General features: G+C 37.1%; 1 protein-coding gene across 2 annotated transcripts; it reads left to right on the top strand.

Annotated features, from left to right (window-relative positions):
- The first annotated feature begins 4,395 nt into the window (after positions 1–4,395).
- Positions 4,396–14,782, top strand: LOC123762966 (hsp70-binding protein 1). Of its 2 annotated transcripts, XM_045749831.2 has the most exons (7): positions 4,396–4,662; positions 7,027–7,163; positions 8,173–8,353; positions 9,431–9,652; positions 10,959–11,114; positions 12,621–12,835; positions 14,020–14,782. In XM_045749831.2, the coding sequence occupies exons 2-7, from the start codon at positions 7,032–7,034 to the stop codon at positions 14,098–14,100; spliced, it is 987 nt and encodes a 328-aa protein (XP_045605787.1). In that variant the 5' UTR covers positions 4,396–4,662; positions 7,027–7,031; the 3' UTR covers positions 14,101–14,782. The 2 variants fall into 2 exon arrangements, with proteins under 2 accessions (XP_045605787.1, XP_069158161.1); XM_069302060.1 differs by lacking the exon at positions 4,396–4,662 and having other exon boundaries at positions 8,160–8,353.
- The last annotated feature ends 394 nt before the right edge of the window (positions 14,783–15,176 follow it).

Here is a 15,176-nt window from a genome sequence, read left to right as displayed (position 1 = left end):
AATTGTTTGTTTGGGTTGTTCATGCTTGGCTTGCGTTTACACAACTGGTCGGGCTTCGGTTACACAACTGGTCGGTCGTCGGTTACACAACTGGTCGGACTCCGGTTACACAATTGGTCGGGCTCCGGTTACACAACTGGTCGGGCTCCGGTTAAATAACTGGTCGGGCTCCGGAGGTGTCACTTGGGCTACGGGTTGTGCATGATCGGGCTCCGGTTCGTGCATGGTTGTGCTTCAGATGTTGTTGGTTTGATGTTGTTTGTTTTGAATTGTTTGTTTGGTTTGTTCATGCTAGGCTTGCGGTTACATAACTGTTCTGGGCCCGGTTACACAACTGGTTCGGGCTCCAGTTACATAACTCTAGGGGTGTGATTTGTTGGGCTTTGGTTTGTGCATGGTCGGGCTCCGGTTCGTGCATGGTTGTGCTCCAGGGGTTGTTTTTGTACTAGTGCTCCAGGTTTGTTTGCTAGGGCTCTATGGTTATACGTTTGCTAGAAATCCCGGTTTCTTTTTTCGTACATAGCTCAATATTTTTTTTGCTATGACTCCATAGTTGGTCTCTAGGGCAAGTGGAGGGTTTTAGGTAGGGCTAAGGAAGTGTTTGTTTGGTAGAGGTAGGAATAGAGTTTGGTTGGGCTGTGGGGCTGTTTGTTTAGCTTGATGGGGGTGGGATGAGATATTTACTTGCTAGGCTTTGAATTTAGAGACAATTCTATAACCAATGTTCCAGCGATGTGTCAATATTTCATTCAAAATGATCTGCTACCAGAAATTTTAGCCAAATATCCCCAGTTTGCTAACTGTAGGTAGTAACTAAGTGATTGTAACCTATCCACCGCTGCCCACTGGATGGGGGGCGGTGTGCAGGACAAACATATAAATTTTGACACTAGCTCTCCACATATGTCAGTTGCTTAATTTAGAACCTGTACTTGAGGTCGATCTCGAACCCATTGTTGATGTGATGACTTATATTGAATTTTGTAACTAGCTCATCAAGATTGTAACTTGCTTAGCTAAATGAATTGTGGGGTTCAGTCCCTGAGCCCATTATGTGCCTCTGTAACCCTTTCCACTACCGCCCACAAGATGGGTATGGGGTGCATAATAAATGAACTAAACTAAAAACTAAAAAAACTAGGCTTGCGGTTACACAACTGGTTGGGCTCCGGTTACACAACTGGTCGGACTCCGGTTACACAACTGGTCGGGCTCCGGTTAAATAACTGGTCGGGCTCCGGTTACACAACTGGTCGGGCTCCGGTTAAATAACTGGTCGGGCTCCGGAGGTGTCACTTGGGTTTCGGGTTGTGCATGGTCGGGCTTCAGTTTGTGCTTGGTTGTGCTGCAGAGGTTGTTGTTTGGTTCGTTCATGCTAGGCTTGCGGTTACACAACTGGTCGGGGTCCGGTTACACAACTGGTCGGGCTCCGGTTACACAACTGGTCGGGCTCCGGTTAAATAACTGGTCGGGCTCCGGAGGTGTCACTTGGGCTACGGGTTGTGCATGGTCGGGCTTCGGTTAGTGCATAGTTGTGCTTCAGATGTTGTTGGTTTGATGATGTTTGTTCTGAATTGTTTGTTTGGGTTGTTCATGCTTGACTTGCGTTTACACAACTGGTCGGGCTTCGGTTACACAACTGGTCGGTCGTCGGTTACACAACTGGTCGGACTCCGGTTACACAATTGGTCGGGCTCCGGTTACACAACTGGTCGGGCTCCGGTTAAATAACTGGTCGGGCTCCGGAGGTGTCACTTGGGCTACGGGTTGTGCATGATCGGGCTCCGGTTCGTGCATGGTTGTGCTTCAGATGTTGTTGGTTTGATGTTGTTTGTTTTGAATTGTTTGTTTGGTTTGTTCATGCTAGGCTTGCGGTTACATAACTGTTCTGGGCCCGGTTGCACAACTGGTTCGGGCTCCAGTTACATAACTCTAGGGGTGTGATTTGTTGGGCTTTGGTTTGTGCATGGTCGGGCTCCGGTTCGTGCATGGTTGTGCTCCAGGGGTTGTTTGTGCACTAGTGCTCCAGGTTTGTTTGCTAGGGCTCTATGGTTATACGTTTGCTAGAAATCCAGGTTTCTTTTTTCGTACATAGCTCAATATTTTTTTTGCTATGACTCCATAGTTGGTCTCTAGGGCAAGTGGAGGGTTTTAGGTAGGGCTAAGGAAGTGTTTGTTTGGTAGAGGTAGGAATAGAGTTTGGTTGGGCTGTGGGGCTGTTTGTTTAGCTTGATGGGGGTGGGATGAGATATTTACTTGCTAGGCTTCCGGTTACACAACTGGTTGGGCTCCGGTTACACAACTGGTCGGACTCCGGTTACACAACTGGTCGGGCTCCGGTTAAATAACTGGTCGGGCTCCGGAGGTGTCACTTGGGTTTCGGGTTGTGCATGGTCGGGCTTCAGTTTGTGCTTGGTTGTGCTGCAGAGGTTGTTGTTTGGTTCGTTCATGCTAGGCTTGCGGTTACACAACTGGTCGGGGTCCGGTTACACAACTGGTCGGGCTCCGGTTACACAACTGGTCGGGCTCCGGTTAAATAACTGGTCGGGCTCCGGAGGTGTCACTTGGGCTACGGGTTGTGCATGGTCGGGCTTCGGTTAGTGCATTGTTGTGCTTCAGATGTTGTTGGTTTGATGATGTTTGTTCTGAATTGTTTGTTTGGGTTGTTCATTCTTGGCTTGCGTTTACACAACTGGTCGGGCTTCGGTTACACAACTGGTCGGGCTTCGGTTACACAACTGGTCGGTCGTCGGTTACACAACTGGTCGGACTCCGGTTACACAATTGGTCGGGCTCCGGTTACACAACTGGTCGGGCTCCGGTTAAATAACTGGTCGGGCTCCGGAGGTGTCACTTGGGCTACGGGTTGTGCATGGTCGGGCTTCGGTTAGTGCATAGTTGTGCTTCAGATGTTGTTGGTTTGATGTTGTTTGTTTTGAATTGTTTGTTTAGTTTGTTTATGCCTAGCTTGCGGTTACACAACTGGTCGGGGTCCGGTTACACAACTGGTTCGGGCTCCAGTTACATAACTCTGGGGGTGTGACTTTTTGGACTTTGGGTTGTGCATGGTCGGGCTCCGGTTCGTGCATGGTTGTGCTCCAGGGGTTGTTTGTGTACTAGTGCTGCAGGTTTGTTTGCTAGAGCTCTATGGTTATACGTTCGCTAGAAATCCAGGTGTATTTTTTCGTACATAGCTCATTTTTTTGTTTGCTATGGCTCCATAGTAGATTTGTAGGGCAAGTGGAGGGTTTTAGGTAGGGCTAAGGAAGTGTTTGTTTGGTAGAGCTAGGAATAGTTTGGTTGGTCTCTGGGTTTTTTGTTTAGCTTGATGGGGGTGGGATGAGATATATACTTGCTAGGCTTGCGGTTACACAACTGGTTGGGGTCCGGTTACACAACTGGTTTGGCTCCGGTTAAATAACTGGTCGGGCTGCGGAGGTGTCCCTTGGGCTACGGGTTGTGTATGGTCGGGCTTCGACTCGTGCATGATTGAGCTTCAGATTTTGTTTGATTTGTTCATGCTAGGCTTGCACTTACAGCTAGAACTGGTCGAGTTCCGCTTACATGACTGGTCGGGCTTCAGGGTTCACAATATACTACCACTCGCTGGTTGAATAGGGAATGCTTAATGAATTATCCACCTCTGGCGGCAAAAAATCAATGAAGTGTGCAACTACGGTCTAGTTGCAAACATTGCAAATAATCCAATGGATTATTGCAGTTGTATTGTTTGCACCATCTTGAGTCTATTCGTTCTGTAAATAAGAGACAAAGCCCTAGCTGATAGATAATAATAAGATATACAACAGTATAAGTAGTGGGGTAATACGCACAGCGTTTCGGGCATCTACCTACAATGATTTTAGTGTAGATATTTCGATATGATTTTGTAATATGAAAGATGTTAAGACAAACTTATTTAATTCATTCAATTGTATAAGGATAAATCGCATATCTGAAAAATACTTTTGTATTATTATAATATAATACTCATATGCCATCTTATTATTCACAATTTTAACTTATTCTCAATTTCTATTAGGCATTTTATTATCATTCAGACGAGAACCGAAGCGAACACACGCCAGCGCATATATGTGTTTTATATATGCGTTTTTGATCGAAGAAGATATTGATAATCTACAACTGTGAAGACGTGGAAGGACTCTACACCCATTATGCTTCATACAGTAAATATTGGTAACTTAACCTATTTTTTTTAATATATATATATAGTTATATAGATGTGTGTGTGTGTACAGAAATAATATGAATTAAACAATTAACATCGTGTAGTGTACTCTATATATATCAAAATATATTTGAAACCCGTATATCAGTCACTAAACAAAAAATTGGGCTACTCGCATTACAAATTCGCTACTTTTAGAGCGTCAGCTCGCTACTTTCAGCACTTTGGAGCTGGCAACCCTGGACCCGGAGGCGAGGGAGGCAGGTGCTAGAGTGTTCCTGGCTCACCGAGGCTCTTGTGGCTGGGAATATATATATACAGTATATTACAGTGAAGGACTGGACCTCTCGCCAGATAACTTCAGTCATCGCTGAACGCCACCGTCACCTCCCGGACCACGGTAATATAAGACGCTGTTAAAAGGAGAAATAACGAAGACTGGAAGAGACATTAAGGTCGTTAATTAAGACGTAAGTACAATGATTCGCTTAAATGTGTGTTTAATTGTAATGAAGTCTCCATATGTATATTAATAATGTGTCGAGCACATTATAAAGTGTTGTTTTATGAAGTTATTACTAAAGATAATTTAATAATAATAATTCAGTGTGTCGGGACAGGAAGCCAGAGTGTGTTCATACACGTTTAACTTTATCAAGACCCCCCTACCCTCATCCAGGCTTAATTACTAACCCCGTCCAGGATGCAATCCTACAACAAACTGACTCTATCTCCTGAGTACCTACTTACTGTTAGGTGAACATAGGCATTAGGTAAAAGGAAATGTGCCCATTCAATTCTGTCCTGCTTGGGATTCGAACCCGGAATTCTCGCTTGTGTCGAGAATGAACTCGACTGTACTACCGGGACCCTTAATATCCAGCTATTAAGATTAATGATTATGGAGGAAAGTACTGTAGATGTGTATGTGAAACAATTGTGTATAAAGTTGCTTTTACCTCCCATGGTTTACATAAAAAATACATGCTTAAAAATATACTTACATACTTAAAAATACATGAGGCAGGTTGTCTAGTGTGGGTGTACAAAATGGGTACATGTTGTATTGTTCACAAGATGCTTCGTCAAGGGATTTTTTAAAATCTAACACAATTGTGCCTAACTTGAGCTAATACCATCCTAACCTAATGATTTGTTAGGTAAGAATGTTATTTTGTTAACTGTCAAAATACCCTACTATTTTGATAATTAGAAAAAGACTTTTAACTGTTTTATATACATTAATCATATAGAGGCGTTTCGAAGAAGCTTGGTCAATAATTGTTAAAATCATATGCTGGACTTGTGATCCTGTGGTCCCGGGTTCGATACTCGGGCGCCAGCGAGAAACGATGGGCAGAGTTTCTTTCACCCTATGCCCCTGTTACCTAGCAGTAAAATAGGTACCTGGGTGTTAGTCAGCTATCACGGGCTGCTTCCTGGGGGTGGAGGCCTGGTCGAGGACCGGGCCGCGGGGACACTAAAGCCCCGAAATCATCTCAAGATAACTTAAGATAACTCAAGATACATACAGTATCATATTAGGCTAGGTCAGGTAGGCAGGTTTTAAAATGTTAGGGAACATCTTTGGTGTAAAGTTACCTATGTATATTTTTTTACTAAAGTTACTGACTGTAAAGCAAAGTAAAAAAAAAATAAAGTAATAAAATAGTGTAGTACTGTATGTCTGTATACCGTATTACTGTGTGTCTTGTATCCACAAGGCAGTTCAGGATCTTTTAAATGATAAGGCCAGGCTGCTTAATGTAGTGTAAGTAATACAATACAATACAATACAATTTTATTTAGGTAAGGTACATACATACAATAAATATTTACAAGGATTGTTTAACTTATAGGTATAGCTAGTACATACAATGCCTAAAGCCACTATTACGAATCGAATTACTATTAATGAATCGGTAAAGGCAGAGCAGGTGGTTGGTGTCTTAGTTTAAATGGGGTTGTATCAGATTTTCTCATTATTTTGCATCTGGCTTAACCTGACAACCCTTTAGAGGACAATTGTTTCAAGCAGCTGGCAGCTTAGTGCACGATTAAGAAATATTTAATTTGTTTGTTTTCAAGAAAGAGTTTTAGTTAAGATATGGAATATGTGAAAAGAAATGTTTACAAAAGTTTGTACAGTATTAATTGCTTCTTTTTCTTATCACTGAAATTTGTATAAAATGTTTGCTCTTTTAATAGTTTACAGGAAACAAAAGAAACGATCTAATTTCAAATTCAATTATAGCCAGTTTTATTAATATTTTGTGAGTGATGATGCTCTAAATCCTCTAAAATTCTTCTTATTAAGGACATTTATAACAATGGTAAATTTGTAATTGGGTAGTAATTGCCAGAGAACTTTGAAATCCTGGTAATTATAAGCATTTATAAGAATTGGGTTTTAATCGTGAGTTTCAATGGTGAAAAACATTGTGATGTATTGACCATGGATAACCCCTTTTATCAGTTGATGTAGGCCACCATCGTAAGTGTTAAAAATCGGCTTCAATAAAGAGGCTTTGCATTTATGTTAGTGCCTCCTTAAATGTCTGGTTTCTGGGTAGTAATGCTTATGAATAGCCCCTGCTCTTAAAATTGTTGATTAGGTTCTAAATAATAAGCTCAAAAGAGTGCATGATCCAAACATCCTGTGAGTGGCAGTTTGCTCAATAAATTTGTCTTTATATCTTGGGTATTGTTGAGTATATGAGATGGTGCAATTAGATAAAATTTTAATAAGATTTTATCATTCATTTAAAATGTTATTCACAATCCAAATACGAGTTTAGTACTAAGACTAAGGTTTTGTATATATTTTATTGCAGTCAAAATGTCAGACGGACAAGATGATGAGGGCCCAAGACGGCCACGAAACTTGCAAGGACTTCTGAACTTCTGTACAGAAATAACAGCAAGGGAAGACACGACGGGTCCTTCACAGCTTCATGCGTTGGATCCAGAGGTAGGCAAAATGTACTGTTTTGCTATTTCTGATTTGTCATAGATTTTAATTATTTAATAATTCTAGGAAATTTATCGATATTATTCCCCAATAGAGCCCAACATCTTGGACTGTTGGGGAATAATTCCAAACATTTTGTTCAAAGTTAATTGCCGTGTTGTGTAGACACAATAAACTAATAAGGCAAATCCTACTGTTAAGTTTAATCAGACTTTTCTTCATCAATGAAAGTAGATATTGGTAAACTACTTACTATACCATATTAAGGGTTATCAGGACCAACCTTCGGTCTATACAGCTCTGTGTCTTGTAGCCTTGCAAATCCTGAGCAGCTAAAGGTCCTGAATGTTTTAAAATGTTTAAGTATCTTTTTGACCAACTGAAAATAATTGACAGGATAATAGAAAATGTGTCATAATGCAGTTTTTTAGATTTGGTTAAATCTGGTTAATGTTTTAATAGGTATACAGTGTATATATGTATACCTAGGTTTATATACCTATATACCCCCCCCAGAAAAAAAGAATTATATACGTTAAATGTCAAATGGCTACATCAAACTTCGTACAATTTGTTCTTTAGCATATTAGTAATGATAATTACATCGTATTATTTAATGTATGCATCTAAGACTTCCATGTCATCTTTATGCGTGTACACCAATTAATTAATTTCTTTTGGTTCATCACTACCATTGTGGTGTACTTTACATTGTTCTACTTTCACAATTATTCTTTGTGCAGTCTTTTGCAATTCTTATTAAAGTAGAATTTTCCTATGCCTTAAAAACTTGACTCAATCTATATTTTGCACCCATTCAATTCTTTCTTAATTAAGGGTTGTATAACATAGAACTATCAAATTTCTTAATTGATCTCCATATATAATTTAATTTGTTATTAATTGGTAAATATTCAATATTCATAATACAGTACTGCATCTTGTCAGATTTTTATTTACGTTTTCCTTTAAAATTAGTATTATACTGTACTGTAGTTATATTCCATAGCGCCGAGCTTTCCTGGAGGAAGCACTGAGTTCAATGACAGTAGATGTTGTCAAGAGATTGGCAGAAGCTCTAAAATCACTATGCAATGAAGCTGTCACAATGCCCAGTGAAAACGTTGCAGAGCAGGAGAGAGCCATGGAGATCATTGAAGAATATGTTGATGACCTTAACCACGCTGAAGGTTGGTAATGTTTTATTTTATATATTGATATCGATCCCTCATTTGGCTTGAGACCAGTGCAGTAAACAGATACACACATGTACTGTAGAATTTATACAGTTAGTTATGCTTGTGCAACTTAGTTTAACAGGTGTTCTAATCATTGCATTTTCTGCGAAAACGTACAGTATATGCTGCTCCTCGAACCCTTTTCATTCTAGTTATTAACCCCGCATTTACGTGCCCTTGATTTTCCTGGCATTTAGGCTATGATCACCCATTCAATAAGTTACTATTTTTGCATACACTGGTATGGAATATAATGTCCATCTTTTGAACCAGCTCTATTTATATTTTCTTAAGACTATCCAGTTGTAAGTTTAAGGAGATTCTTCTTCTCATATTTTTCCAGCTCGTGTTTCCAAACATCAATCACTTTGTAAAAGTGTAGCTCATTTATTGCAGTTCAGATATGTACATATGTCTACTTTATACAGGTACTGTATTAACTTAAGAGCAACACAAAGTTAAGATAAGGTTAGCCAGTGTCAAGTTTTTCTTATGTCCATATCTTTTGATTCTTTTTTCTGTCTGGGGCACTATATAATGAGAGGGGTGACCACATGTAGAATCATACCCTAGACATTCTAAATGCTTTAGTGTTAGTCTCTTAAATGATTTTGGAAGTCAATGGTGCAGTGGTAACTACGCTCATGTGAAGCCTTAAGACAAGATGGAACCACTTTAGACTTTGTTGTACAGTATTATGAAGTGGTTGGTTCCTTCAGTTGCTGTGTTGCTGGTACGTGACTCTGCTAGATGTACATAATACTGCAGTGCTTAGTGTGGCAGATATGGTGAACAAATGAGAACATTTTTCTTTTCTTTTTTGAGGTAGGGGATTTCTCTAGGTTTCCCTTTTCCCCATTTCTTCTGCAGATTTGCAGAAGTAGTTGTGGGTAGTTGATAAAATTAAAACTGGTTTCAAATAAAGAAAATTAAATTTTATGCAATAGGCATCTCAGTACCATCTATTTTCTATTCTAATTTAACTTTGATGATAGGAAACCAAACAATATAGAGATTTTCGTTTTTCAGATCTGCAGAAACTGGGTGGATTTCCTGTTTTAATGAAATGCTTGGACTCTCCTCACACGTCACTTCGCACTGGTGCCGCTAGCTTAATCGGAGATATATGTCAAAATTACCTAAATTGCCAAGAGAGCATGCTGTCACTCAACATTATGCCAGTATTGCTTGATATGATAGACACAGATGAAGATGATCAAGCAAAAATCAAGGCTATGTATGCTGTATCATGTAAGTTTTGATGTGACATTTAGCAATGGGTTAATTACACATATGGATATCTTCGTTAAGTGGCATTGGGCTTTTTTTTTATGATTTATTGCTATTAGAAAGCCTAGATTATTGGCTACGTTGAGTTTTTATTTGAAAGAAATCGGTCAACTCTTACGTATTGTATTTATTTTTTGTCTGTAAACTACACAACAAAATCTGGCAATACTGTAATGGCAAGTTGCCAACTATTGTAGAAACATATTCAGATTGTCAGTGGAAAGTATTTATAAAGTAAGTTTTATATATTGTAATTAAAAGGGATATTATTAAGGATTTGTGATGCTGCATTATTAGTGAATGAAGTTTTTACACAATATACAAATTGGCGAGCTTTACAAAGTTTATAGAAAATAAAAACCCTCGATTTTTTTATTAAGAAACATCAAATAATATTTTTTATAACCTAAAAAGAGCTTGGTCTTTCTAAAGATATGACTTTACTGTAATATTTGTGTTAACTGTACAAAATCAAAAATAAAATTTTGTAAAGTTTCCATAGTAACCATACTTAGGCTTTAAATTCTAAATATCAAACACACACAAATCTGAAAACATTTTCTAGAGCAGGGGTGGGCATACATTGGCACAATTGCCAATAGTGGCATGCCAACCACTTTTGTGGTGTGCAAAACCCAGGGCTTGTCCTAAACGATTATGAAATATCCAACTTCATTGCCAAGTTGTATATTTTAACTTGATAAAAATTTTTTATTAAGTAGAGCAATATCAAATAAAAATTCAATAAACAATGACAACTGTTTTAGTAATAATAAGAAAGAACCAATTCATAGTTGGGGATCCTGGGTTTAATTTACAGCTGGAACACCAAATGGTTGGGCATGTTTCTTTCAACCTAATGCTTCTATTCACCTAGCAGTAAATAGGTACCTGGAAGTTAGGCAACTGTTGTGGGGTTGCATTCTGGGGAGGGTAAGTAGTTTGACCTTGGGAGACCTTGATACGAGCAAAAAGTATGTACACAAGGTGCCTGTCCCCGATAAAATGAACGATTTATTTTATTATTATGCTACAGATGAATTTTTTGCATCACCTTGATATCGTTAGACCTAGATAATGGAATAAAGTGCAGATTCAGGATTCAGTAATACATAATACAATAGAATGTTTACCTTTCAGTTTGTAACATGATAGTTCAGTTGATATTAAAGTTGTGCTTGGTACATCGTGAATAATATTTTTTTGTTAAACTTTTATGTATATAACTAAGACATTTTTCATTAATTGCCTTTCCTTTCTTTGGAAGGTCTTATTAGACACTGCCCAAAAGGACAAGAGGAATTTGTTAAAGCCGATGGTTTGTCTTACTTGATGCGTGCAATGCAGTCGGGAGTGGAAAAATTAATTGTGAAATCTGCATTCATCTTGACCAATTTTGTTAGAAAAAATGATTCGCATAAAGGTAAGTCTTTAATCAAATTTGATCCAGTTTTATTAACATAAATTGCTGTAAAAAAAAAAACTGAAATCACTTATTTAATACACAAGCCTACAAAGAATTTTGCATGAAGACACAGGGAATGATTGAAATAAAATTATTTGAAGCTTATTATGTCTTAAGTGCAAAGTCTTTTTATTTTTAAAATTCTGTATTCTGGTTACACTTATTTAATATCCACTACATAGTCTTTCTAGTTTGATGCCTTTTGATAATTACTTGCTTCTCTAATATTGTCAGTACAGTACTGAACTATATTTTGAACGTAAAATGCAAAAATACAACATTCTTTTTTAACATAAATGCTTAGAATCAAATGTCAGAGATAATAGTGATCATTGCAAATGAAAGCTAAATGGCTTAAAATTAGCTGAAAATATCTTGGAAAAAATAATGACTGGGCATAAGCTATTTATTTTTACACAATGTAAAATAGGTAATTTTATTTGGAAGTCATATACAGTACAGTATGGTACACCTTCTAGTGCAAGTTTGTGCAGATCAAATTTTGTATTGTGATTAAATCCATTATCACAAAAAATTACATAAGGCGAGAGTGATCTACATGGAGCGACTCGTGCAGGTTTTTAATTTTTTACACACATTTGTTGATTTGTCTTGTGTTATAGCCCCCCTTCAAATACAGTAGGTTTTGAAAGGGTGCTATGTTGCTGTCATTTTCCATTCAACATCCAAGAGTTTCCATCCATTTTCCATCATGTGGAATGGTCTACTGTACTACCATATGGTTTTTGTTAACATCTTTTATCTTAAATTTTTAAAGATTTTGAAGCGATTTCTTGACCTCCAACTACATTTTTATCCCTTTTCATCAAGGGTATATATACTGTATAGTGAAGTAATGACTATTATTCTTTTCTCGTTAATTGGTACCAGAATCATCAACCCCCTTTTAGAAGTATTGACTAGCAATGAGGTGATCCAAGATGCATGTGTGTGGTGTTAGAATAGATTAGGTGAAGAATGTAAAGTCAGATGTTTAGTATGCAGGCATTGATAAATGGCAAGATTCATGAGTGTACCCGCCAAACACACACCGAAATTAAGACGTTGCTACAATGTTTGAATAAGTTTTAACACCTAACCCGTTATAACAACCAATATAACAAGTTGTAACAACGTTCTAATATGTCATAAACATGTTAAACCAAGATGTAACAACTTTATTACAAGTTGCAACAAGCGGAAAATAAAGAGTTACAGTTTGTGTTTCCAGGGTACCCAAGATGGTTTAGATATTGTACATTGAATAGATGGATGATGATAGACTAGTGAAGTGTGTATCCAAGGGAATTTGAGGGTATAGTAAGAGGATAACTAGAATGAGTGCTAAAATTATGTAATACCTGCTAGAATGGTTTAATATATTACATTACTCTTATTTTATATTTGGATTACTTATGCATTTGGAACTTTTTTTTTTTAATTATCTATATCTTTAATCATCAGCCACAGCAGTATCCATGGGATTTGTTGAGCAGTTATTGACAATATTGAGCAGTGATAAGTTTGACAACATTTCCCGAGAACATTGCACGGCAGCTCTGCTTAATTTAGCAGCATCTTACCCACCTGCCCTTGCCGAGTGCCTGAGACCTGAACTAAATGCTTCAGAGATTTTGACATCTAGACTTGACAGCATTAAAGGCAAAGAAGAACTACAAGTAAGTAAAATGTGTACAATATTATAAATTTTGATCCTTATGAATATTTTACTTTTAAGTATTAAGTGATGAATGCAGCACAGACAAGGGCACAACTGTCTAAATTTGCCTTGTAGTCTTGCAAATTTGACAGGTGGTGGTACTGCTCACTAAGAATAAACATGTGTAACTATTTGCTTTCCAAGGCATTGCTGTAAAATCATTGCTCACTGCTAAAATACACCAGAAAACTATCTGACGAAAATGTTTGACCTTTCACATTACATAGGCTTCTCTCAAATAAGGCCAATACTTGTTACTGTATTGAGGCATAAGTGATGATGGGAACTTAGAAAACCTAAGTTCTAAGAAATGATGAGAAATTTGATGAGAAATGATGTTCGAGACAAGACGTGTGCGTGTGTGCGCATTGTGTACATACATAGTTTAGTGTACATACATACATAGTGTACATACATATTGAAGTACCCCCAAGGTTGAGGTACTGATCCTCCTAAAGATGCAACCTCACAACAGTTGCCTAACTCCCAGGTACCTTTTTCTGGTAGGTGTACAGAAGCATTAGATAAATGGGAAGCCCAGGAATTGAACCTGGGATTCCCGATTTGAGAGTCTAGTACAAAGCCAGTTATACTTAGACCGTACGAGAAAAATTTTGTATTGTTGCAAGCTCAATACACAAACAAGTGGATATGTTCTTAAAAAAGGGTACTAATTGCCTACTTGATTGAGCTAGATTTGTCTGTGGAATGAGCTTCATAATGTTAAGGTGGACTGAGAAATGGTGATAATATAAAATGAATAATGTTACTCACAAATGGCATATTTTAATGAATTTTGACATTTAGAATTAGTTTTTATGGGTAATATAAGAACATGGATTTTCTTGTAATTTTAGAGAATAAGTTAAAGATAAATAATGGAATTCATCCATAGAAATTTTGGTAAAATGTCATGCAAGGAATGTGACATATCTTTAATTTTGATGTAGATTTATGGACACATTTTAATTCAGAATGAACGTAGTAGTAGTCAAATGGGTTGATCACCGAACTGCAAACTTGTTCTACATACCTTGTAATACTGTGGATAAAAGTAGATTGGTTTATCCTCATCACTTATTAGCTTGTAGAAAAAATATTTGAAATTGTAATATTTTATAGCATATATTTATCTTTTTACAGGAGGAAGAAGGATACATCCAGGAGATACTGGTGTTAATGAGACGAGGCATTGGGGATTGTGAAGAAAATACAAACAGATAATAAAATAATAAGTTAATCCTTGTTGTATAATTAACAAATACAATACTCGAGCCTCAAATGAAATCAGTCATTTCATCATTAAGTAGCTTACTTAGCCATATAATCCAGGTTTGTGATTCTATACTACATTTTAAATGTCCTCACGACGGTATTTACATATAGTAAATTCATATTTGAAAAATATGAAAGTTAAGTCTTCTTTTTCCAGATATTGATCAATTTTTTAAGTAAACTCACTGTTCTGTGTTGTGCACAGGACTCTTATTGTTTTATTAATGATTATTATAATTTTGTTTTCATATTCTTGCATCACTTGTAGATTACAGTACATTGTATCAGTTTTTAAATATAAAAACATGGTACAGTACTTTTAAACTATTTAAGTTATTCTCAATTGTAATTAGTGATAAAAGTGAACTCTGCTTCACAAGAAATTTAAATAAGCATGTTTGTTCTCGTGTTAAAAAACTTCAATTAAATTTAACATGTAACTGCACTTAGCATTCAAAATTAATCTGACCTTAATTTCCAATTGTGATAAATTACATTAGCAGTCTTCTTTAGTTCTTATGTCTTGATCTTGTGTATTCAGGAAAGTCATTTCTAGAATGTTTCTAACATTTTTCTATTATTGGTACATAATGATATTTCTTAATGATGCAATAAATATGTAAAACTATTACCTCTGTAAGCTTTATTACAACCAATCATTGATAAGGTAAAATGTTTGTTGTGGAATCTGTTGAATACTGTAGAAGCACGTGGAAATTATTGCTTTTATTTTAATCATCTGTTGTACTAATTTTAGTTTCATCAACATGAGATGTAGGTAATGTTGGACTGATAGTCATTATTTGCAGCAATTTATCTTTTTTGGTAAAATGACAATTTCCTGTGCTATGATTTGATTAAAGTTATCAGATTGGCACAAAAATAAAAAGCTTGATTTATACTAGAGCGCTAAATGACTAGCAGCAAGCCCAGCGCTGCAAATGACCAGAGTCCAACCACCGCCATCAATAGTAGTAGCTTTGTTAGCACTTACAACTGTGGAGAGTAAATAAAAAATTCTTCCT

Source organism: Procambarus clarkii, chromosome 47 (assembly GCF_040958095.1).
Source record: "Procambarus clarkii isolate CNS0578487 chromosome 47, FALCON_Pclarkii_2.0, whole genome shotgun sequence".
NCBI lineage: Eukaryota > Metazoa > Arthropoda > Malacostraca > Decapoda > Cambaridae > Procambarus > Procambarus clarkii.
This window is presented reverse-complemented; position numbering and strand designations above follow the sequence as displayed.